The sequence below is a fragment of the Eptatretus burgeri genome, chromosome 16, assembly GCF_056783735.1.
Source record: "Eptatretus burgeri isolate ZD-2024b chromosome 16, Ebu_testis_v1, whole genome shotgun sequence".
In the NCBI taxonomy this organism is placed as follows: domain Eukaryota; kingdom Metazoa; phylum Chordata; class Myxini; order Myxiniformes; family Myxinidae; genus Eptatretus; species Eptatretus burgeri.
This window is the reverse complement of record NC_140976.1, coordinates 919,944-946,783: the sequence shown is the minus strand read 5'-3', so window position 1 is coordinate 946,783 and position 26,840 is coordinate 919,944. Positions and strand designations below refer to the sequence as shown.

Genomic DNA, 26,840 nt, shown 5'->3' with positions numbered 1-26,840 from the left:
AGCCATGGAGGGAAGATTGGAATTGAACATCTTTGGGAAGGAAGTTCTACATACTTGAGAAACGAAAAGAGTAACAAAAGTAGTGGAGATGGGTGGGAAGTCTGGATTTTTCGGAGTTTCACCAGGAGGTGTTACTGGAGGAACACGTACATCGTGGAAGAGCCACATAGGGTCAGAGGGCTGAGAGTGGAGAGTGAACAGCTGAGTGGGACTGGAGGAGAGGTGCTTAAACCAGTGAATGCATCGACCTGTTTGAGATGTCGGCATGGTCCTTGTGCTTCGGCCTAATTGTGGGAACACTTGGAAACACACACATTGGTTATTTTTGCGAAGTGTTGCTTTATGGTAAAATATTTTGTTTGCCATTCTCTTGGTGTTTTATTAAAATTTCAACTGAAAAAAAATGTTCAGCTCTCCAAATCATTGTGAAGTTCCTGAAACATTTGCAACGGCTCAATGTGAGTTTTTGCATCGAAGTCCTGGTTATTCAAGATCTCGTTGGTATTGCACTATCAATTCTTATACGAGCCGCTCTGTTCCCACACTGTTGTCTCGCAAGGGGTAAGAGGGATCAATGTGAAGGTGACCAAGGATGTTGTGGAGGCCTCGCTACATGGTGACATCATTTTGGGATGCAAGTACAAGACAACTTATCACGGGAGGGAAAAACTCGTCATTACATGGAGCAAGATCATCCCCAACAAAGAAGAAGATGTTTCGGTGAGACGTGCGTCGCGCTTCGTTATTAAGCGTTCCATAAAGAAGCATTCTCAGCAACTGTCGAGTTGCGTGTCCACGTGTGGATCCATTTGGGAAGCTGGTCTCCCACAGGATGGCATTCTAATGTAGCACGCACCACATATGCACCATTTGATGATAACTCCCCCCCCCCATGCCTTTTCCCATTCCTCCACTACCCCCCCCCCCCCAACCCCTTGGTTTGGGGATTGGGGTTGTGTGGTTACTTGTTACTCACCATATTACCTACCTTTCTATGTATGATGAATATATAACTCTCCATTTTGGATATTGGGAATGATGTAATAAGGAAATATTAGAGCATGCTCATGGCAACTCGTAGGCTTTGAATGCACAGCATCATATCAGCGTGGCTGTCTGCTGTGCAGTGCATCATTACTCCACCATGACGTCACACACACTTTATGATCCCCATGCTTATTGACATGAACGGAGGACACTGTAATCGGCTCCGTCTGTCCGTCACACTATCTCCTCGTAAACGGTTGGGCAGAAATTCACCAAACTTGGTAGTTATGGTCACCACATGGCATGGAGGTGCGACAGCAATTTCAGTTTTGGTCCCGCCTCCTGGGGCAGGGTCAAAAGGTCAATTACGGGCACATTTTATAACTGTATATGCAATCAACATTGGAAGAACCATGAAATGTCACCCCAGGGGGTGGGGAGTTGGGGTCACAGGGGTCAAAATGGAAAAAGCATTCTTTACTTGAAATTTTGATATTGGGTCATTCCTGGTGAGACTTTTTGCCATCTTTCAACTTTGCTTTTGGTGGGAAGTGTGGGGCTTCGTGATGACGTTCCATCGACTCGGAGACTTCGCTCTAATTCGACTCTTACAATGAGGGAAAAACAAAAGTTTGAGTTTTCAAAGTGAATCTTGCACAGATGGTTCATCACCTTTTTGTTTTGTTTCCTCGATGTGTCCCCAGGTGATTATATTTCAAGGGAAACCCTACGTGATGAACGATTACAAAGACCGAGTGGCATTTGTGGGTGGTTGGCTGGAAGGTATCGCTGACATTCGCCTTCGTGGTCTTGTAAATGAGGACAATGGGGATTACACGTGTACAGTTACAAATGTTCCTGACTTAGAGGGACAAGACACAGACACACTCGAACTAATTGTGCTTGGTAAGTGTTATCGAAGGTAAGTTTGGATTGTTGTATTCCTGCATAAATGCTTGAATATAAATGTAGTTTTGTGGGGTGTTTTTTGTTGTCTTGTTTTTCCATTTGTATGAAAAGGAAGAACCTGAATGTCCTTTTTCTGAGTGAACATTGCCATTCTTTGGTTGTGAGTGTTCTGGCTTGCATTTAACCATGTTACCATTCCATGGCCAAATGTAGGGACAACTCGCTCCCATCATTACCAAACAACAACTTCTTGGTAATGAGTGGCTCATTGGTTACTTGGGTGAAACTTTACTGGTGTAGGGTTAAATCCAAACGCCATTTTGGTGTGCGACCTTTCATTCGTTTTGGCAAGATATGTTCGTGAGCTTGTATGTTTTTTTTATTATTATTATTTTTTTTTTTTGTTTGTAATCACGTATAAAAAATTCTGCAGAGCACAGTTATCATTGGACATTTTTGTAACTTTGCATATCAGAGGCCTATAGAGGTCCCTTTCAGTGCATAAAATTTTGAAGGTCAAGGTCAAAGGTCAAGGTCATTTTGTCACAAATCGGGGAAGTCGACGAAACCCTTATTTTTTGACTAATTTTGATCGGATCGTCTTCAAACTTCATGGGAATATAGTTCATGGTCTGGCGCTCAGCTGATTAATTTTTGGTGGCGATTGGCCTTCATGGTTAACGCCTAAGATCAAACATATTTGACCCCAAATTCAAATTTTCAAGTTTTAGGAACCATATCGTGGAGTACCTCAAATTGAACACCTCGATGAGTGCTTTCTAGATATGTCAAGCTTGAGACATTATGACGTCATTTGGTGACGTTATGAGGCAAACGCATATTTTTCATGGTTACTCTGTAGAACGATTCTCATCGGAATCTCTCGTAGGCAGATATTCCTCAAGGAGTCGCTCCTGGTGGATAGCAGCTCTGTTCACCTCAGTGTGACCTTAAAGAAGTCACACGTGGTCACCTTTTGGCAAGATACGGGTCACCCTGTGGGTGACATTGGTTTATTTGTGTATCACCATGTAAATTATGAACCTCTTGGAGTACTGTATGAAAACGATATGGCGTTCAGACTGTTACGAAGGACAAATAGGCAGAATAAAAGGGAACCAGGTGATTTGTATGTGCTTTGACATCGTAAACAACTGACCTCTTGCCATAAGTTATTCCCTTTAAAGTTTAAAATATGATGTGAAATTGTTTCGGCAGCGGCTGAAACCCGAATCCTATCCAGGTTCCTCCTTGTGACTCCATCCTTGCTCTTTGCTTGTTCAGGTTCCTCTTGATGACTCCAATGCAATATTTGGATTTTTTTATGATATGATCAAGCCCCCCACCCCACTCCCTTTCCATTCACTAAAGGGCCTGGCATTTTTCAGATCAACTGGGCCCACCCTGTGGGGACAATCTCTCCAAAGGACTGTTCAATCACTTCTGTTCTCAATGTTGACAGCTCCTGGAATGGTTTCCACAACACCCTTTTCTTCCCTCAAATTCCACTTATGTCCCCTGTGTTCTTCCTTTCTTACTTGTAGTACTACCTATCTCTTCCTTACCCATTCCCCACATCTGGGGGGGGGGGGTAGTGTGGGGTGGTAGAAGGAGGAGGAGGTCACAAGGTGCCTGTGAAACTCCCCTTCCCCCTACCATTTTCTGTCATGTGATCATCACACAATCTATTGTTGCGGGCCGGAGGTCGGGTGAGAAGACCACCAGGGGGGAAGCTATCTCAGGTTCCCACCAGGCTCCCCAGAATTGCAGACCGTCACACATGGATAATTCCGTGACGCGGTGGGTCGCTAACTGACCGTAAACGTCAATAACTGAAGCTCGTGACCGAGGGTCCTCCCGTCTATCGCTTAACCAGGCTACCTAATTAATCACGTGATTTAATTACCGGGGAACATTCCCTCAGTACACCTTGTCTGAATCGGATCACTTTACCGGATCGGATGCAGCCGAGCAACACTGCCAAGGACGTACCGGCTAAAAGGAACGGATTGTTGGGAATAAAGTCCTGGCTAGATTAGGATATGGACCATGCTGAATCAATTAAATAAAAGACGAAAATGAGCTGGGAACATTTCTACAAAGGGAGTTATTAACAGGCAGGCAAGGAAAGGTATGTGGCACAGTGGATATAGCTTTTATTGTTGTCTGTAGCAGGAATAGGAGGAAATGTGAGAGGTGCGGCAATATACAAGCAACTTACAAAAGCAGACACAGAGCAGAGTTATCTCAATATAATTATTGTACAATCTTAACTGAAACGAGGACAGGCGCCAGGACAAAACACACACACACACACACACACACACACACACACACACACACACACACACACACACACACACACACACACACACACACACACACACACACACACCCTGATGAAGAGGAGTTGATGAAAAGAAAAGGAGAGGAGATGAGGCTAATGGTCTCTCAATACCTTGCACGATTGCCCGATCGCGCCACCAATACGTTTTGGGGGGATGCTCCGCTGAGAGATACTTCCTTGATAGATGGCGCGTCGTCTCTTGCTTCGTGCTGCTGGCATCGGTCCAGAGAATGAGACACGACCATCCGGTGTGCAGGGAGGGACTTGGGTGGAGCCAAAAGCCAATGGGTGGAGAGAGAGGCGGAGTCCAAAGCAAGTTGGCGGAGAAGGGTGAAGTGGTGAAGAAGGTGGAGTCAGCAACGAGTTGGTGCAGAAAGGCGGAGTCAGAAAGTGAATGGTTGAAGATGAATTCCAGGCCAGGAGGAACAACGACACAAACGACACTTGAACGATTCGGGGACGACGACTTTCGAACGACGACTTCTGCTCTTCTGGAACAAATCGGGCGCTCTGGTTGGGCCTCGGCCAGCACACGTGCCAGCCACCATGACTGGAAGCGGCTCCACTTCACTTCCGGCCAGATGGTTCCAAGCTGCGGAATCGTCTTGCTCCGAGCACCGCGACATGAATCGCCTTGCAACGAACCCCGTGATATGAATCGCTTTGCACCGAACCCCGGGCTGTACCCTGGTGACCCGCGGTTGACGCTGTTCAATGTGCCTGCTCCATGGTGCACCACACGACCCAAGCCATCTGGCCGCACAGCATGCCTCTGCCTGGTAGCAGCTGCATCGAGACGGACGTGCAGGAGGATGTCTGCCATCCGCGGGAGACATTTATTGCCGTCGCGGTGAGCGAAGACTAATGATAAGATGTTATTGTAACCCCATGCGCAGACCCGACCAAAGATGTGTGTTACTCATGGCCCGTTCTGTACGATGATAAAGTATCACGGGCTGCGCGCGACTCCACCATTGAACACTTGGCCAGCGCGCGGGTCCGTCTGCCATCGAGCATGCCCCATGCATTACGCGTGGGTCTGCCATTAAGCACGTGGTGGGCAGCGCGTGGGTCCGCCATTAAGCACGTGGTGGGCAGTGCGTGGGTCTGCCCGCCATCGAGCATCGTGTTTGCGGCTATCAGAGGCAATGGGATGCACTGTGCCAGCCCTGATCTGTGTCGGAGAATTGAGGGAAAGGATTGGATACAATTATTGTATGTAGGGTTGAGTTGAAGAAGATAGATATAATTATTAAATGTGGATTTTGAAATGGCACGGCCGCGTGCACTTTGCAAGTTGTCAGCATTTAGGATGCCTTTTCTCCCATTTCCTCGGTTCGTGTTCCGTGCAGCGTGGGCGGCGTGGTGGGTGCACCTTCTGTCCAGTGGGTGGAAATTACTGCTGCATGTGCGTTTGGCAGGCTGTGATTTCTGCAGAGGGGTGTCCGGCATAATGCCTGCTTGGCCTTCATTGAGGACCCATCTCACAGCTTAGGGCGCACATGGCTGGGATTTACCTCATGAATAAGAGTGGAAAAAAGAATAGGAATGAGTGCAGAGATTTAATCAAACCGAGTTATGAAGTTTACACAACGCAATGTTCCGTTGTCCCGCAAGACAAAAGGGAAGGGACTATCTGAACGTACATTAATGGAATAACTGTCTCGGGACCGCTGTATGATTGTTGCTATTGCTTTTGAGGGATGCGATTCCCAAATTGCAACAATATCATTGGACAATCGGCAATCATGCACGGCTTTTGCTTACACACAGCCAAGCCATGCCACATTACTTCTCTCGATTCTGGCACTGTTAATTCGCAAGAAGCAGTGTACAGATGTGGCTCGGAGGTGAAAGGTAACATTTTCTCGATCGTCTCCGACAGCAATCAAAATAAAGACCCATTGCTGTACCATAGTCCCAATAAGGAAGCCAGACATAATACACACACCCCACACACACACACACACACACACATATATATATATATATATATATATATATATATATATATATATATATATATATATACACACACATATATATATATATATATATATATATATATATATATATATATATATATATATATATATATATATATATATATATATATATATATATATATATATATATATATATATATATATATATATATATATATATATATATATACACACACATATATATATATATATATATACATATACATATATATACATATATATACATATATATACACACACATATATATATATATATATATATATATATACACACACATATATATATATATACACACACATATATATATATACACACACATATATATATATATATACAGCTCTGAAAAAAATTAAGAGACCACTGCAAAATTATCAGTTTTTCTGGTTTTACTATTTATAGGTATGTGTTTGAGTAAAATGAACATTTTTGTTTTATTCTATAAACTACTGACAACATTTCTTCCAAATTCCGAATAAAAATATTGTCATTTGGAGCATTTATTTGCAGAAAATGACAACTGGTCAAAATAACTACAAAGATTCAGTGTTTTCAGACCTCAAATAATACAAACAAAACAAGTTCATATTCATTTTTAAACAACACAATACTAATGTTTTAACTTAGGAAGAGTTCAGAAATCAATATTTTGTGGAATAACCCTGATTTTCAATCACAGCTTTCATGCGTCTTGGCATCCTCTCCACCAGTCTTTCACATTGCTATTGGGTGACTTTATGCCACTCCTGGCACAAAAATTCAAGCAGCTCGGCTTTGTTTGATGGCTTGTGACAATCCATCTTCCTCTTGATCACATTCCAGAGGTTTTCAATGGGGTTCAGGTCTGGTGATTGGGCTGGCCATGACAGGGTCTTTATCTGATGGTCCTCCATCCACACCTTGATTGACCTGGCTGTGTGGCATGGAGCATTATCCTGCTGGAAAAACCAATCCTCAGAGTTGGGGAACATTGTCAGAGCAGAAGGAAGCAAGTGTTCTTCCAGGACAACCTTGGACATGGCTTGATTCATGATTCCTTCACAAAGACAAATCTGCCCGATTCCAGCCTTGCTGAAGCACCACCAGATCATCACCGATCCTCCACCAAATTTCACAGTGGGTGCGAGACACTGTGGCTTGTAGGCCTCTCCAGGTCTCCGTCTAACCATTAGATGACCAGGTGTTGGGCAAAGCTTTAATATTGGACTCATCAGAGAAGATGACCTTACTCCAGTCCTCTACGGTCCAATCCTTATGGTCTTTTGCAAACCTCAGCCTGGCTCTTCTTTGCTTCTCATTGATTAAGGGTTTTTTTTCTAGATTTGCATGACTTGAACCCTGCCCCAAGGAGCCTGTTTCGAACCGTCCTCGCTGTGCACTTCACCCTAGCTGCCGTTTGCCATTCTTTTTGTAGGTCACTTGATGTCATCCTACGGTTGTTGAGTGACATTCGAATGAGTTGGCGGTCATCCCCATCAGTGGAAAGTCGTTTTCGCCCTCTGCCAGTCTGTAGCTTTGTTGTCCCCAATGTCTGCTGCTTGACCTTGTTCTTATGAACCGCCGTCTTTGAAATTTTAAGCATGGAAGCAACGTGACGCTCACTGTATCCCTCTGCCAGTAAAGCCAGAATTGAACCCTTCTTTTCCTCACTCAAAACTTTTCTTTTCAACGCTTTTGGCATGGTCAATAGTTATTTTTTGATTCCAATTACTTTTGAGGTACAACTAGCACTGTTTTTGCCATCCAGCTGGTCCTATTGTAAGAGGATAGTGATGACCACAGCAGTGGTTTTTATACTTTTCCTTGTTAAATAAGATTCAGTTCAGGTGATCACCGAATCAGTACCTCATGAAGTAGAATGAGGTGTGCCTGTGTTGGAATTCAACAGACACCAGAATGGAATGGCTGCCATACATGTAGAGATGCTGATTTAAATTTTTTTTGGAGTGGTCTCATTTTTTTCCAGAGATATATATATATCCGAGTTCCGTCAAAAAGTAAAGGGACTGATCACAGAAATTTTATTCCAAAAGATATATTGAAATCACAGCTTGTCCCCTTCAAAATAGTTTCCCTCCAGTCTCACACACTTGTCCATCCTCTTCTTCCACGTTTCAATGCACCCCCGGAAGGCTTCTTCTGGAATCCTCCGGAGCTCCGTCATCACGGCCCTTTTGATGGCCTCCACATCAGGAAATCGGGTCCCCTTTTTCATCCCCTTGAGCTTGGGGAATAGGAAAAAATCGCAAGGGACCAAGTCTGGTGAATACGGGGGTTGCTCCAGAGTTGGCACGTTCCTCTCCACCAGAAACTGTCGGATGCTCGGGGCACTCTGAGCAGGGGTGTTGTTATGGTGGAGCACCCAGGTGTTGTTCTCCCACAGATCCCTCCTCTTGTCCCGGACTGATCTCATGAGGCGCTGGAGGATCTCCTTGTACAGGTATTGATTCACTGTTTGACCCTGTGGTAGAAACTCGAAGTGGACGATGCCCTTGATGTCAAAAAACGCGATGAACATCACCTTGACCTTAGACTTCAACATCCTTGCTTTCTTTGGTCTTGGTGATGCCGGACTTTTCCACTTACGACTCTGCCGTTTGGTCTCGGGATCGTATTCAAATATCCACGATTCATCACCAGTAATGACTCTCCCGAGCAGGTCTGGATCGTCCTCGAGGCGCTCGATAATGTCTTGACAGACAGTGACTTTGCTGTTTCTGGTCCTCGGACAACAGCCTGGGGACCATCTTTGAGCACACCTTGCACATTTCGAGATTTTCAGTGATGATGCTTTCGACAGTGTCCTTGTTGATGGAAAGTTCCTCAGCAATCATCCACACCGTGATTTGACGATCTGCGTGCACCATCTGTTTCACACGCTCGATGTCGTCCACCGTTCTGCTCGTTGATGGTCTTCCAGACAATGTATTGTGTTCAAACTTCTTCCGTCCCTCTTTGAAACTCTTGTGTCATTCAAATGCATGTGTACATGACATCGTTTCTTCCCTGTGGACTTGCAAAGGATTCGGAAGGTGTTAAGCCAAGCTTGGCAAGAAACTTCAGATTGGCTCTCTGCTCACGACTCATAACGTGACGACTCAGACTAGACAACGTGTAAAGCACGACCTATAAAAAAATCACACAATGAGCACAGTCAACCATCACCAATCATATATAGTGATGGAATGTTGTGAAAGTCTGTGAGGCAACCCGTTCATTCAAGTTGTGTAGGTGGAGCACACAACAGGCGCAGTCCCGTTACTTTTTAGACGGACCTCGTATGTTATATAATATATGTACTGTATATATATATATATATATATATATATATATATATATATATATATATATATATATATATATATATATATATATATATATATATATATATATACACACACACTGATGAGCCAAAACATTTTCACCACTGACAGGTGAAGTGAATAATATTGATTATCTTGTTACAATGGCACCTGTCAAGGGGTGGGATATATTGGGCAGCAAGTGAACAGTCAGTTCTTGAAGTTGATGTGTTGGATGTGGGAGAAATGGGCAGGAGTAAAGACCTGAGCAACTTTGACAAGGGCCAAATTGTTATGGCCAGATGACTGGGTCAGAGCATCTCTGAAACGGCAAGGCTTGTGGGGTGCTCCCGGTCAGCAGTGGTGAGTCCCAACCGACAGTGGTCCGAGGAGGGACAAACCACAAACCGGCGACAGGGTATTGGGTGCCCAAGGCTCATCGATGTGCGAGGGTAACGAAGGCTATCCCATCTGGTCCGAACTGACAGATGGTCTACTGTGGCACGTCACAGAAAATTGTAATGGTGGTCATGGGAGGAATGTCACAATCCACAGCGCATCGCACCCTGCTGCGTATGGGGATGCATAGCCGCAGACCGGTCAGACTACCCATGACTCCTGTCCACTCTCGAAAGCGCCTGCAATGAGCACACGAGCATCGGAACTGGACCTTGGAGCAGTGGAAGAAGGTCGCCTGGTCCGATGAGTCCAGTTTTCTTTTAGATTACGTGGATGGCTGTTTGTGTGCACTGTTTACCTGGGGAAGTGATGGCACCAGGATGCACTGTGGGAAGACGACAAGCCGGTGGAGGGAGTGTGATGCTCTGGGCAATGTTCTGCTGGGAAACCCTGAGTCCGTTCATTCATGTGGACGTCAATTTGACACGTGTCACCTACCTTAACATCGTTGCAGACCAGGTACACCCCTTCATGGCAATGGTATTCCCTGATGGCAGTGGCCTCTTTCAACAGGATAATGCACCCTGCCACACTGCACACATTGTTCGGGAATGGTTTGCGGAACATGAAGAAGTGTTCAGGTTGTTGCCCTCGCCTCCAAATTTTCCATATCTCAATCTGATTGAGCATCCGTGGGATGTGCTGGACCGACAAGTCCGATCCACGGCGGCTCCACCTCGCAACTTACAGGACTTGAAGGATCTGCTGCTAATGTTTTGGTGCCAGATACCACAGGGCACCTTCAGGGGTCTTGTCGAGTCCATGCCTCAGCAGGTCAGCGCTGTTTTGGTGGGACACGGGGGACCAACTGCATATTAAGCAGGTGGTCATAATGTTTTGGCTCATCAGTGTGTGTATAATATATATATATATATATATATATATATATATATATATATATTTACATACATATATATACACATACATACATATGCATATTTACATGAAGATCGGTTTAAAATTGTGACCTGCAGGTGATTGGCATACAAACAGAATAAAGCACAAGACCAACCAATATGCCTGAAAAATCTTCGATTTTCGCAAGTAACAGTAACAAACCGACAGACAGAGGTGAAAACATTACCTCCTTCCAACTTTGGTGGTGGAGGTAATGTAAAAGATTGTGGGGATGTTCCTCCAAAAAGTACGTCAACAAGGTGGAGATTGTCAAGAGAAATGACCATGTGAAACCATCCGTACATCTTTCATTGGATAATGGTTGATCTGAGAAAAGGCAGTTGTATCGAACACACACACACACACACACACACACACACACACACACACACACACACACACACACACACACACACACTTTCCTTCTGGTGAAACTACCTAAATCCAGGACCGCTGCTCATCTACACTCATTTGTTCCTCTTGTTTTTTTCTTCCACTTCCTCTTTAATCTTAGTCTTCCCTTCAGGTCTTCAAGACAGCTGTTCACCACCATCTCAGATCGTCCCCAATGCAATACCATGATCTTTTCTACAGTTTAATCCAACCCCAATCCGACCTCCTTCCAAATTTCCATTTTGTCCTTCCTGAGAATTTGTTTCTGGACGCCTGTTATCCACCCCAAGGGTCCTCCCCACATCCCTTATTTGTCCAAATCTGCCTCAGTCTTGTCCCTTAACTCTGCTGTTCCTCCTCCTCCTTTTAACTGTTCCTTTTGCTCTGTTGTGTCCTGATCCATTCACTTTTCTAGCTCTTCCACGAGGCTTGATTTTGTTTGGAAAAAATTAAAATTAATTAAAAATAAAAAAACTTGAGCCGTGGCCTAGAACAGTGAGGCATGTCTTTCTGGTATGTGAATTGTCTCTGGACTGTTGGAGTGCAGTGCTTTGTAAGTGATATGCACTCTTCTGCCTCTCATCTAATTCACTTTTTAATTATATTCACATAATTTTCCAATAAACATCATCTTCTCTCCCAGTCCCTCCTTCCCTCCCTATAATCTCCACTTCAGGTCCCCCTGACCTGGGTCATGACATCGTTCTGACCTGCAAATCTGAAGAGGGAGCTCCGAAACCTCACTATGAATGGAAGCGGTTTGAAGACCCGGACAAGGAGGTTGCAATGCCACCAAAAGTTACTGCAGGTCTGGATGAAAATGTGTTGGGTTATCTGTGCTCGAGTTGGCAACTTGAGGTGCAAAATATTTCCACTTGACGACATTAACATATGACTCGGATTTAGGACTTGATGTCTGGGGACTTCAGTTTATAATGACTTGTTCACAGTGTTCGGAAAACAATCGTTGACTAAACATCAAATTAAAACGAGGTTTCAAACGTATTTTAAATTATTTTCAGTCACGGGTGTGTATGGTTCTGTCTGACATATACCATGTACATGTGCAGCGCTCACGGCCGCCGGGTCGCGCACCGATCACCACAAAGGTTAAAGGGAGTTTCCACTCTCCAGACAGCACACCATGTCCAAGTGGAAAGCACCAGTCTTACCAATGTGGGAAACAACTTTATTCACACCATGAACATTTGTACCGACTCAGGGAAACTTGGCCCCCGATCAGTAACCCCGTGCACAGTCGTTGAAACTTGGCCTATGATATGTGACCCCGTGCACGTCCCAATCTGATTAAAAAAAGACTTTGTGATTGAAATATGTTGGGTGACTTGCACTGTTTAAACTAAACTTTGTCAGTGATAAATGATACCACGATTTATTTTTAAAAGGAAAACATAAAAAAGCATGTGATTTTAAAAGTCAACTGAGGTTAATAAGTTTTTCGCTTCATTTTAGAGTACATAATAAATATACAAGTGAATTAGTAAAATGTCCTTACCTGTTCCTTCCTTGCATGCATGTGCTGACTGCCAATCACCCAGCTGGTTTATACTTGTGTGCTTTTAATTGATTCATGATGGTGGTAAACTTTCCCAAAGTGGTCTCACGAAGATATAAAAATTCGAGAGCTCAGTCATAAAAAAGCTCGGTTGGGTGGCACAAAAATTCCACGTTTTTTTTTACTAATGTCATGTCCATCTGTTCAAGTGAAGTAAATTTAACATAAATTATTTTTACTCAGAACAAAACAAAAACTATCCACTGCATGAAGTTAACAAATAACCAGAGTTGGTGTCAAAGCCACCCAATGCTCGCCTGCTTATACATTTATCATTTTAAAAAGACTTGTCTAATAATATTTTTTATAAAGCATTGCAGTGAAGTCTGATCCAAATAATTGTAAAGCAATATATGTATTTGTATATTGTAATCAGTCAACTAGTACACATATTAAATGAATGGTAAGCATCTAGTATAAACAGGCGAGCATTGGGTGGCTTTGACACCATCTTAGGTTGAAATAAAAAAAAAATATATATATATATATATTTGTTAATTTCAACTTCACTACACCAATAGTATACCCCAACGGAACCTCCATGCCAAATATCAGCATCCTCATACACATATTGAATGAATGGCAAGCTTCTAAATAACTTGCACCAAAAACTTTTAACATTTTCACGCCGGGAGTATCGCTATAGCTCTCTGTTCTTCGAACAAGCGAGCTAAAAACTCAAGTTAAACAGCTTTTCAGAACAACCATTGCAAAATGAAGCCGTGTGTCTTAATTCCTTGAGAGCTTGTACTCCACTCGGTTTATAAGTAAACGTGGGACTTGACCCTCGGGAATTGGGAGGTACTTTGGATTTGGCTCAAGTGTGACGTATTGACATCTCTGGTGTGTGCACACACTCTTCTCAATACATGGGTTTTCATGAGTAATTCCCTTTGTTCCTCAGACCCTGATGCTGGAACTCTTACGATGAAGAACCTGTCCCTTCAAAGCAATGGAATCTACCAGTGTACCTCCACAAACAAGATGGGCAAGATGTCATCCGACTTCAAAATGACCGTCTCTTACCGTGAGTTCTGTCGCTGAAGATGTTTTATGTTGAACATCGTCGGTTTTGATCGTTGTGTGCCTCTCTCTGTGTTTGGCTAAATACCTTTGATGGATCAACTGAGGTGTGTGCGTGCGTGCGTGAGCACGTGCCTGCCTATTCCTGGGACCAAAATCATCCTTTTTATTACCCTCAACAAAGGAGGGGGGATTGCATTTGGGTCCGTTTGTTTGTTTGTTTGTTTGTGTTTGTCCACACAGAACTTTTGTGTTTTTCTCCACAACTGTTTGTCGGATCGAGATGAAATTTTCGCCATTGTGCAACTACTCATGTAGAATGTTTAATAATTGACGTCATAGGTCACGTGATATTGCAGCCATCTTGGAAAAACTTTGAACCTCTGCATCTCTGAAACAGTACCAAGGGAAAAATTGAAACTTGGCACAGAGCAAATACTCCTCGTGGGAATGTGATTTTTAAAATTTATTTAAAATGGGATAGGTGCCTTTGTTATGATGTCATAATTGCACCTGGAGAACGCTACATCCAATCAGTATGAAAATTGAGGGTCATCTAGGGATAAAATGGTCTTCAATTTTTTTTTGATGTCATCGGTCACATGATTTGGCAGCCATATTGTTTAAAAAAAATTTTTTAAACCTTCAAAAATCATCATCTCTGAAATGGCTGAACCAGTCATCACTGCTGTGATGCATCAGTTAACATTTATAAAGTGGCAGTTCTCATTGTCTCTAATTACATAACACACCAGAACACAAACACAACACAAAACGAGTCCTGACGAGGGTCTGCAATCTCAGATTGCTTTTTCTTATTGTTTATGGAAGAGCGAGGTGACCGAGTGTAAAAACGCAATATACAGTGCGGTCAGAGTTGGACGCAATGAATAAAGGAATAAACAAACAGGAAGAGAGTAGGGAGATGAGGAAACTTAAGACTTCAAGTCAGAGGCCTCCCTCTCTTGCTTTGAAAAGTTAATGCCTGAAACATCACTTCACCTTCTTTCCCCTAGCGGTTAGCATGCACACCTCTCAACATTTGGTTGTGAAAATTCATTGCATGTTAGAATGTTAGGTTAAGTTTATTGACGTTAGAAAAGGGAAGGGGATGCTGTGAGTTGGTGGTGTACCACCAGCATGGAATCCATCTTCTTAATCTATTTTATCCATCCTATGCATCCTCCCCTAACCCTATTTCCTCCCCCTTTACATTATTTGTCCAAGTCTCCCTCTTTTATCATTCAACTCTGCTGTTGGTGTCCCCCCCCCCCCACCTTTCTTCCTACTGTCTCTTTTGTTCTGGTGCATTCTGATCCAATAACGGTGTTCTTGCTCACATTCCAACACATCATAGCATATGGGTAAGTTCTCCTCACTTGCTCTTTCTTTCCAGAGAAAGATATCGATTGGTTTAAACAACACAACCTCTACCTTCGAAACACAACCACAAGTTGAACACCGAGCCAAATGCACGGATACCATTCAGTAGTTTGCTGTTCACACTACCTGCACAACACAACTGCATGCAAGTTGAACACCGAGTCAAATGCATGGATACCCTTCGGTAGTTTGCTGTTCACACTATTGAGATTTGACTGTGAGACTGGTGATAAAATGCCATTTGGTTCCATTAATCATACTAACGAGACTATTGTAGCACTGATGTCTGATACGAGTCAAAATTTGCTAATGCGTTACATTGCCTTCATGGAATTCGGTACGTTATAATTTTGCCTCTTTTTTTTTTTTTGGATACCTTTGCCCAGTGTCGAATATTCTATTCCCACTACGTAGTTACATATCATAGGACACGTCCGTAATAAAGTGCGCGGCATCGAAATTCATCGTTTGTCCGATTTTACATATCTTGTTCCGAAAAACGTTGATTCCGATGAACTAGTTTTGTGACGTCCACATAGAACGCATTTGCATACCCCTAGTAGCCGTATTCGCATACGTATATTAATCGCCTTTCCCCCAGAGAATATGTTCAGAATCCTTTGTTCTGCAACACGTTTCGCTGAAAAGATCGATGAATTGCTCGTACAGAGCGATGTTTCCTCGGTTCACGTGTGTAATATGTGTCCGTCAAAGTTTCACGGGGGAGCATAAATGATGATAAGCTTTACTATTTAGCTGCATTGCAATAAACATATCAATTATATGTATTACATCGTAATTGTAGTATACCGATCTGCATGAATCGCCTCTATTTATGGCCGATCATGAAAAACAATGCCCGACGAAACAGATGATGCAGGTCTGTCAATTTCTGACGCACGTGAAAGTGGTCTGCAGGTCACGTGAACGAGGTACAACAGAAGTGATGACTCTATAGACGTGTGCCTAGTGGCACTGCACAAACAACACGTCATTGTTTTCCGATGAAGAAGCCCGTAATGGCCGTGATATCTCTGCTATTATGTGAAAAACGGCATTTTATCCCCTCATATTTCGGTCAAACCTGACGCACGTTAACCCCACTTTTTTGGCGAACATTCAAAATTTTCTTCGTTTTCCAGTGACTGGAAGCGTTTATAATGAATGAAACCCAAAAATGTGGTATCAAATGATTCCAGAAGTGACGAATTGAGCGGAATTATTTGAATATGATTTTTCTGACCGGCTGTCACGCTTTTGTAACGCATTAGCGAAATTCGACTTGTATTGAGAATCAAGGGTTTTCTTTGTGACTGTGCCTTGTCCCACCAGCCAAAAGCAATGCCTTGCTGTACATGGCTGGAATTGCAGGGGGGCTTCTCCTTCTGATCATCATCATTGCTGTGGTCATTTGTTGCGTGAGGAGGAGAAATCAAAAACTCGAAGACGATAATTATTATTCAATGACGTAAGTACAACACCATCGGTTCCCTGCACTGAATCATGCATCACAGCTCAGCCACTGAAACATACCACTGACCTTTTCATCATTGCTTTCCATTATCCCAACCCTCAAGTGAGGTAGACGAGAGAGGAGAGGACAGAAGTCCAATTCCACCAAGCCATCAAGATTTTGAAGATCGTGATCCCAATTATGTGGATAAGGACTTTGAGCGTTCTGACCATCGTTACACTGACAGCTACGACAGACATCGTGATACCGACAACCGTAACAATTATGATCGGCGTCGGAAAGACAACGACTATGTTGATGATTGGCGTCGGGATGATTATGATCGTCGTCGGGATGATTATGATCGTCGTCGGGATGACAACTACCGTGATGACGATCGTCGTCGGGATGACAACTACCGTGATGACGATCGTAGACGGAATGACAACTACCGTGATGACTATCGTCGTCGGGATGACAACTACCGTGATGACGATCGTCGTCGAGACGATTATGACCGTCGTCGGGACGATTATGACCGTCGTCGGGACGATTATGACCGTCGTCGGGACGATTATGATAGGCGTCGGGATGATGGTGACGGCGATTATGGCCACCCACGCCGTACTAGATCTCAAGAGTATCTTTCTGATGACCAAGACAAATATTCTGAAACTAATCCAAGACGCACACATTCGAGAGAAAACCTTATTGAAAATGCTTCGAGTAATCGGCCGAACAACGTCCCAAAACCTCCAGTAAAGCCTAAAAAAATGCTCAATGATGAAGTCATTAATGATATAGCTATTTGATTATGACTTGAGGGTGTCTCATATTCATTGAATCTGTGGATTTGGCAAAATAGTAATGGTATAATGATGATTGTTGATCATTAATGGTAAAATCATGTCGTTTTGGGGTGAAGCGATTGCTCATCTTGCCTTTTTGATGATGACCTCGAGTGAAACCACACGGTTGTACTTGCTTGGTTGCCGTCGTGCTTAGAACCAATGATGTGGCTTAAGCCAGTGATGCCACCCCGGTGTGATTACGCAAGTGCAACTGTGCCGTTCACGTATTTTACCCGTGTATTATGGGAAAGGAGCCATTCTGTTGTTTCTTTGAATGGAAAGGCGTTTGGAATTTGATTTATTTTATTCTGTTACTTATACTCTCTGTATTTACATTCCAAATGATGCTTAGTATGCGGTTTGAATACATGTTCACATCATGTGATTTTGATGTACATGGACATTCCCTTTTGTAGTGTGACATTTGACACACTCAGAGCTGATTATATTAATGCACAAATCTGTAACAAGATGTTTGTTTTCGTTGATTTTTTTTTATTTAACTTTGTGCCAACAATGTATGCGGGTTGCTCTGTAAGAAACAACATTGCGCGATTTGTTTCGGGGGTTTCTTTCGCCGATCGATTTGGCTTTCGCTGCCAATATGGATTCCTATGCTTTGGTACTCGTTTCATAACTTCACTCTGGTACTTGTTTCTTATGGGAAAGGTAGTTGTGTATAAGTTAGCCAGTTCCTAGTTTTGTCCACTTTTGAATTTAGATAGAGATATGGTTATTTGCTTTTGTTGATCCTCCCAGCAAAAGACTCCTTTGTAATGTTCGGAGCATCTGCACGGTGTTCATTCATCTCAACATCGCAATTGTGATTCGGTGATGGGACAGCAGCCTGCTGAAGGTTGTTGACTAAATATTTTCAGTTTGGCTCAAGCAAATGCAAACTTGTTATCTGCTAATGTTTGGAGTTAGGGTTAGTTTGTGAATTTGTCGGCTTTTTCTTTTATTCACTTTTTTCGTGCTTTTAAATAAAATATTTTTTCATTCCTCGTCTTAAAGACTGTACTCATGGAGCAGCTGATGTTGAAAGTGGGTTTTGCAAATGGAGAAATGGGAGTGATGTGTGCAAAATTCATGATGACTGTGTTCAGGTTAAGAGGCATCACATTAAAGATATTCCTCTCAGGTAACCGAGGAGGTTTTGGTTTTCCTGTTTTCTATTCCCATGTGAACTATTGCTCATGCTGGCATGCGTAGCTCTGAAGTTTGTTACGAGCGAGGATAAACAGGGTCATAGAGCAAAGAACCATGGGTCCCGATGTAGATAGTGACGAATTCTTCAATTTTCCAGGGGTTTATCTTTAAAATGGAGTAACGCTTATGGAAGAGCTGCAACATCACACACACACCACCACCCAACTTGGCTTCAGACAAACACAGCCAGTGAGCTTGGAAGTGATGTCACTTCACATAGCACTTTGGGTACTAGCAATGCCATCACTTTTCTCCATTCTCAGCTGGGAATTATTTCCTCTTCTCCATTGCATGCTGACCTATGGGGGTATGTCCATGCTCCATTCCCTAAATGCAGCACGTCCCATTTCCAAAGTGTTTGGTACGACTCTCCTGAGGTCAGACTCAGTGGGTTGCACCTGGATTTGTCCCCACCACCCTTTTACCACTCCAACCTCATCTACAATTTCAATAGAAGCTTAATTTGTGTATTTTGAACTCGTCAATGTATTGATGGAAACAAGTTAAATGTCTTTAAGTACTCAAAGTATTTCTTTTGAATAGTTACATTTAAAATTTAGGAACTCAGGTCTGCAATCAGAAATAAAAGCAAGTACTTGACCTAATTTATAAAATGCTTGAAATCTTTGTTTATTTTTAAAAACAAGTCATTTAGCATTAGTTCTCAATCTGAATTTTGATGATTTATCAAGTTTATTCCAGCTCTTTCACCAAAAGGTGGCATTCATTGGTACCATTTAAGTACTTTTAGAATATTTTAAACCATAATTGCCATCTTTTTATTATTCCTCTGCGCTTAACATACATCGTGCAGACGATCACAAGGTGGCGTAGAGAGGAAACTCGGCTCCGTCTGGTTTTATCAGATCGAGCAGGAAGCAAGCGGTCCCGGCCAGGCCCTCAAACAGGCTGTACGGAGAGTCTGGAGTGCGAGCACCACGACAAAACTCTTCCGTGAACATGAACTCCATGAACCTTGAGAATCAAAAAGATACCTTCAGACCAAAGGATGCACAAATTTCATGATCGATGCCACTTACTTCATGCAAATGAATACCGTGTCCTCTTAACAATTACAACAACAAAGAGCAATAGGAGATTGCAGACCCTCACCAGGACTTCTTTGGAGTGGTGCATTTTCATGGGTTTTAGGGTAAATCCAATGTCTGCCAAACCATGTGACCTATGACCTCATGGATAGGCGGTCGGTCATATGTGTAAAGTTGCTTCGATTTGGTCAGCCTTTTTTAAATATGGCTACCAAATCATGTGACCGATGACATCAAATTTTTTGTGCACCATTTTCATACTGATCGGATGTAGCGCTCTTCATATGCAATTATGACATAACAAAGGCACCTATGACATAGCACTCGTTTCCCATGAGTACTTGCTATGTACTAAGTTTCAATTTTTTCCCTTTGTACGGTTTCAGAGATAGAGTTCCAAAGTTTTTCCAGCATGGCGACCACACCACATGACCTATGACATCATAATCATTGAAACATTCTGCATGAGTAGTCGCACCAATGGTGAAAATTCTCAATCTGCCAAGCAGTCAGAGAAAAACACTAAAGTTCTGTGCGAACGAACAAGCAAGCAAGCAAGCGGATCCAAATGCAATAAAAAAATTCCCTCTCCTTCGGCAAGGGTAATTGATTTTCACTTCAGTTTGGAATAACGCTCAATGGCAGAAAAAAAACTTTCACCTACCTTTCCTTTATTTTTGCTCAACAATTACACCAAGATTCATCTTCGTTCTTCCCCTTCAGTGTTGCAAACATCCAGTACATTGTTCTTCCTCTTCAGTATTCTAAATTGTTAGTCCATTCATAGACTTCTGATCGATTGTTCTTTAAGTATTGTTAAAGGCAAGTCCATTCTTCCTCTTTACTGTTGTAAACGGCCAATCAGTTCTTCCCCTTCCCTGTTGGAAACGTCCGTTCCATTATTCCTCTTCAGTGTTAACGGCCAGTCCATTGTTCTTCCCTTTGTTTTGGAAATGTCCCGTCTCTCACGATTCCTTTGTAAGCCAAGTACATAATCTTCTTGCGTATGGCAGCTAAAATTTTGTTGGGGTGCAACTGTGCCGCTAATGCTGTGCCCCTCTACCAGTACACTGGTACTCGTTTCGCCGACCTCAGAAGGATGACAGGCTGAGTCAACCCCACCTGGTGTTGATTCAGCAGCCAACAGAGCTCAAACTCAGGACCCTGAGATCCTAAACCAGCCACCATAACCACTGAGCCAATAACATGCTTGCCAATTATATTAAACTATTTCATTCGTTTATCAAAAGCAAAAGGCTCTTCAATGAGTGATCAAGAAACTACCACTCCAGGCAACAACAAAAGATCCATTGTTCAACTGGGACTTTATGAATTAAAGTTAACTAATTCATCCTCTTTCAACAAATTAAGGTTTAGCATTCTGTGTTTTAAACTATGATCATGTATACCGTTTACATGTACATATGCAGCCAAGCAAAAAGTGACCCCAAGTGGGGAATGACTGCTTGCCACTGTGCACAAAACGTTTTGGTGATGAATGATGAAAGTTATAGGTAACATAAAAATGACCACCAACCTATATGCTCTGTAAAAGTATTTGGGATCTTGTGTCAAACGGTACAGCACCAAAAACAAGTAACCACTGCCAGAGACTCCGTGGCATGTCCCAGGCCCTTTGCGAAGCAATCCCTTATTCCAAACGCACTGCGCAGCCCTTTCGCACGCAGCCAGGTACTGCGGCCGACCGCTCAGCTGGTACGCTTTGACAAACAACAGTGCGACGCCTGCAGGCAAAAAAGAAGTCAAGAGTGCACTTCAGGAAGAGTTGATTAACTGTTGGCACGAGGCAAAATACTTCCATGAATCAGTTAAACAATTTGATTTTAAAATAAATAAATATAAATAACGGATTGTTACAAATTGAGCATGACCTGGAGCACCGTGGCACCAATGAACCAATTGATCGTCGTCACTCCCAATCTGTTCACACATAACAGGAGGCCAGTTTCCATCACGCTCCAGCATCAGGAGGAAGTCGACGGAGGCCCAGACGAGGGAGCATTCAGCTTCCGACAGCAGTTTCTCATGAAGCAGAAGCACCTGCAATATGGCGGCCAGGCCATGTGCCGCACCTAAACAGGGAAAAAGAAACTGCACAGTTTGTTTTCTTTCACAAACAAGTCATGTGATGTCCACACTGCAGGAGAATGTGGCAAGTCATAAAGAGTGCTTCTGTGGCTGGAAACCATGGGATCACCTAAATCCCTTTGTGCTAAGATTGAGGGCCCTCCTTCAGGAAAGATCTTTATCATTTGGAGTATGTACTGCATTGTCCTGTATGTCATCAGGTGACATTGTGCATGCATCTCCGAGTCTCTCATCTATTACCGAACATGCATTCCACATACAGGACGGACGAGTCCATGATGATATCTAACTGCGGATTCAACGATCCAAGGTCCTTGTGCTTTGAAAATGAAGCCACCCTGATGAAGGGAAATCTAATCCAACACAAAGGGAAGGAGTGAAATTATAAATACAATTAAAAAAAATATATAAACTTCAATTGGAAGGTGTCCAATGCCAAACATTTTCTTACAAAGAAAAATCTTTCAAAAAAAAGAAAACCTTTTGTCAGGATTTTTTTTTTCTCATGGTTTTCTTGGTTATGAAACTTAAGTAAGAAAATTATTTTTGGCAATGTGTTCAGGCTTCAGCATGATCACAAATTGCTACCTGAGTACAGGTACATGGCAGAAAGTTGCACAATATGCAAGGAAAGCCTCCAAACGTACCCAGATATTCCACGTCATAATAAGAAAACATTAGTGGAGATAGGGACTGGACGCGCGCCGAGTACTGTCGACCCGACTCCACCATGGTCCGACACAGCAGAGCAGCCTGGTTTGGGGGCAGCACCTGCACAAGGGAAAGGACACCAGGTAAGGTTTGGGAATGAAAAAAATCATCCGGAGTGAGGCCAGAAACCAGGAAATCATCTTGAATGTTCAACACTTAACTCATGCATTGAACACTTTCACCTGCCCAACATCATCTCACCCATGATTGTTACCGAGCTGTGGAGCAAACAGGGATTTGGATAACATATTAGCGATAGCACAAAGAACGAGATATCAAGTCATTGAAACCTGACCTGCCCACATCTCACCTTTTGTTGTTGGAAACAATGAGCTCACTCCATGATCTTTAGTGATAAACAGGAGTACACATAACTGGAACTCGTACGTGGTTTAAAAAAAAAAAAAACAACGCATACTTTGCTCCAAAAGCTCCAAAGCATACTCTCACAACAAAGGCTTTTGATGGAAGGGTTTCTCAGCTGGTGTTGGTAAGATTATTCTGTGATAATTCTTTTGTATAATGCTGTGATTTCAAAACTTAAGTGTACAAAATTAAGTTTATAAATTATAACGTCAGAAATTATGACTTGTAACATGCAAAATTTAAAAAATAAATAAATAGATCTAAGGAGAACACGCGAGCGAGGAGGAAGAAGAGATTCTGGACGCTCCTGAACGAAAAAGAGAGAGTGCCTTGCGAGTGTCTCGTCTGGGGTGGACGTTCTGAGAGAGTTTACAGAGGAGTAAAATGCATACAAAGATGAGACACTTTTAAAAACCGGAGTTGGGTTTCGGAAAGCAGACAAGCATGCTGGAAGCTGACAAAAAAAAAAAAAACATTTCCGTGAGTACCAAACCATTTCTGCTGGTACCCACTGGAGAACCTACTTTTAAAAATAATTAAAAAGAACAAAGTGCGAACCCCAGGTTATAAAACAACACCAGTGAATCGGTGAGGAAGAGATCCAACTCAAAAACAGCGAGAACAACCGAATCGTGTGTGCAACTCAGCCAAGTGGTGTCCCCATGATCCTGCCACGACACTCACCCATGTGTGGGGAAGCACCCTTATTGAGCCTGGTGGAGCCCCCATGATCCTGCTACCACCCTCACCCAGATGTGGGGAAACACCCTTGTTGAGCCTGGTGGTGTCCCCATGATCCTGCTACCACTCACCCAGGTGTGGGGAAGCACCCTTATTGAGCCTGGTGGTGTCCCCATGATCCTGCTACCACCCTCACCCAGATGTGGGGAAACACCCTTATTGAGCCTGGTGGTGTCCCCATGATCCTGCTACCACACTCACCCAGGTGTGGGGAAGCACCCTTATTGAGCCTGGTGGTGTCCCCCATGACCTTTCTGCACCCATATCCAGGTGTGTGCAAGCAACCTTATTGACCCTCATGTTACTGTCCCTCTGACCTTGATGCCACTCTCAGACATGTGTGCAAATACCCTGGGAAGCAATTAGTGACTGCAATGGCAAGCGTTGTGTAACCTATGTTGGTATAAACATCTGTTGTTACTTCCTGCACATTACAAGGGTCACGTACCTCAATTCCTGTGTCCCGCTGCAAGATCAGCGCCCCCATGAGATATCCAGCCCGTCCTACAAAGAACTCGTCCGATCCACAGGACAAGAACGACATTGGTTCACACACGCGAGACAGGCTCGCGTAACGATCTACGTACTTCCGAACTTCATCCATCTTTCCACAAAGGTTGTTCAGCTTGGAAAGGTGATGTTGGGAAAGTGGGGTGGGGTGGGGTGGGGTGGTGTGATGTGGGGGTATAGCAGGTAGTGATGAGGGAAGAAAAAGGATTTGGAGGCAGTTACATTAGAGGGGAGAAGAGTGACTGAACGTGTTGAAGAGATACGAGTGAGAGCACGGGACAATTCTGCATATATAATATGTGCATGGTGCATGAGCCATTATCCTGCAGTCACTCCCACCATTACAGCTTGAGGACCAGCATTATTCACGTACTTGGGCTGTTCGGAGAGGGGCTCGGGGTGGGAGAGGAGGGGGAGGGTTGACTGTTCGGAGAGGGCCATGGGGTGAGGGAAATGGCTGTTCGGAGAGGGGCATTGGGGTGTGTATTTAGGTGTTTGTAGAAGAGTGTGGCTGGTCGGAAAGTCACGTGGGATTGGGGGGGGGTCGAGGTGAGGGGGGGCACTGATTTGAGAGGGGCGTGGGGTGGCTGTTCATTGAGGAGTGTGGGGGTGGGTGTGGCTGGCCAAAGAGGGATGGGGGAAGGATGGACGTTCAAGAGGGGTGACTGTTCGGGGAGGAGGGGGAGTGGCATGCAGGGAGTGGCAGTTCAGAGAGACCGGTGACACAGCTTCAATTAAACATTTTCAAAACCGACCGGAAGTGAAAGTTACCAGAGCAGATACTAAATAAGCTCCTGCTCCACCAAGAAGGAAACCTGCGCGGGTTTTGGGATCCCTCTCAGAATCTGCCCAGTGGACGGCCACATCGGCCAGGATTCTCGCACGCTCGAAGAAGGCTGTGGCTTCGGAAGTGGGAAAGAGGCCGCTTCGAGCTGCCCGGTAGAGCGCGTACGCCACGCCGGGCGTGCCGACGTACATTCCCCCATCGCACTCGTTCACACCTGTGGAAAGGACAGCTTCAGGTGAAACCCAAAGATGGTCTCGACTGCAGAGATCTGTTTGTTCCGAACACCGAGGAGTTCATTTATAACGCACACCAACATGACAGGGTTATCCGAAATGCAGTTGTGGGGTTCACTTTTGAGTTTGTGTATGTTTTGACATATGGGGGAAATGTTAACCTTATCATGGGGTAGGGGGAATGCAGGAGAGTTAGCCTTATGGGGTGGGTTGGAGGAGAGAGGTTTGCCTTGCTGGGGTGGAGCAAAGTTGGCCTTGTTTGTGGGGGGGAGGGTTGGAGTGAGGTTAGCTTTTTTGGGGAGGAGAGGGGGTGGAGGGAGCCTTGTTGGAGGGGTGGAGGTTAGGTTAGCCTTGGGGGGGGATGGAGAGAAATCAGCCTTGTTGGAGGGGGTGGAGGTTAGGTAAGCCTTGGGGGGTGGTGGGAAGTTAACCTTGTTGGAGGGGTGGAGGAGGGGTAGAGGGAGGTTCGCCTTGTTGGGGGAGGAGGGGTGGAGGGAAGTTAGCCATGGAGGAGGGGAAGAGGGAGGTTAGCCTTGTTGGGGGGGGGGGTGGAGGGAGGTCAGCCTTGGGTGGGAGGGGTGGACGGAGGTTAGCCTTGTTGGGGAGGAGGGAGCTTCGCCTTTTTGGAGGGGGAGGAGGGGTGGAGGGAGGTAAGCCTTGTTGGGGGGAGGGGTGGAGGGAGGTAAGCCTTATTGGGGGGAGGGGTGGAGGGAGGTTTGCCTTGTTGGGGGGAGGTTAGGTTAGCCTTGGGGGAGAGGGGTGGAGGGAGGTTTGCCTTGTTGGGGGGAGGGGTGGAGGTAGGTTTGCCTTGTTGGGGGGAGGGGTGGAGGGAGGTTAGCCTTGTTGGGGGGAGGGGTGGAGGGAGGTTTGCCTTGTTGGGGGGGAGGGGTGGAGGGAGGTTAGCCTTGTTGGGGGGGGGGGGGTTGGGATGGAAGGGAAGGAGATCAAGCGTTTATATCAGTTGTTTGACAGTCGTCATTAAGTGCCAGACGTGCAAGATCTACATCGCAGGACAAAACTCACGATCTGAGGTGTTTGCCAAAATTCGCCCAACGATCTCTCGCACGGAGTTCAGCACGGTCTCGGTGCTCGTCCCAGAGGGCATCGACCCGCTGTAGTCATGGAAAGGGTTCGGGAATCGTCTGGTTCGACGCAGCATGTTGTCTGCTTGAGAATAGCTCTTGCCTTGCTGATGGCGCGAATCACAGCTCTTTCGGAATCTGCTTCTTCTTCTTCTTCTTCCTCCTCTTCCTTTGCTTCCTCTTCTTCTTCTTCTTTCTTTTCTTCGCTTCTTCTTCTTCTTCTTCTTTCTTCTTCTTCGCTTCTTCTTCTTCTTCTTTCTTCTCTCTTCTCTTCTTCTTCTTCTTTCTTCTTCGTCGTCTTCCTTTCCTGTTTGCTGGTGTCATCAGAGCCGTGAGGATCTATAAACGCCACGCACCAACCTCATCGGTTTCAGTCAAATACAAAAAAAACACCGACTTTATACTGTTGGCTCCGTTACCCTCATGAATTTTAAGACCGATTTGCAGAGTCGAGGGTGT

The 26,840-nt window shown here is 44.2% G+C and overlaps 2 protein-coding genes across 2 annotated transcripts in view; one reads left to right on the top strand and one right to left on the bottom strand.

The window, feature by feature from the left end:
* Positions 1 to 18,585, top strand: part of LOC147010302 (uncharacterized) — a 26,991-nt gene extending 8,406 nt beyond the window's left edge. Inside the window, exons 2-7 of the mRNA XM_085859746.1 lie at positions 560 to 720; positions 1,692 to 1,893; positions 11,942 to 12,106; positions 13,779 to 13,901; positions 16,613 to 16,748; positions 16,858 to 18,585. Coding sequence (XP_085715872.1) covers positions 560 to 720; positions 1,692 to 1,893; positions 11,942 to 12,106; positions 13,779 to 13,901; positions 16,613 to 16,748; positions 16,858 to 17,545 — 1,475 coding nt within the window. The 3' untranslated portion in view covers positions 17,546 to 18,585. The remainder of the gene's footprint in view (positions 1 to 559; positions 721 to 1,691; positions 1,894 to 11,941; positions 12,107 to 13,778; positions 13,902 to 16,612; positions 16,749 to 16,857) is intronic.
* An 813-nt stretch (positions 18,586 to 19,398) lies between these two features.
* Positions 19,399 to 26,572, bottom strand: LANCL3 (LanC like family member 3). Its single transcript, XM_085859747.1, has 7 exons — positions 26,323 to 26,572; positions 25,051 to 25,280; positions 24,218 to 24,394; positions 22,599 to 22,722; positions 21,735 to 21,935; positions 21,380 to 21,587; positions 19,399 to 19,768 (listed from the first exon to the last, which is right to left on the bottom strand). Exons 1-7 carry the CDS (start codon positions 26,456 to 26,458, stop codon positions 19,612 to 19,614), a joined length of 1,233 nt encoding a protein of 410 aa, XP_085715873.1. The 5' UTR covers positions 26,459 to 26,572; the 3' UTR covers positions 19,399 to 19,611.
* Between the last annotated feature and the right edge of the window lie 268 nt (positions 26,573 to 26,840).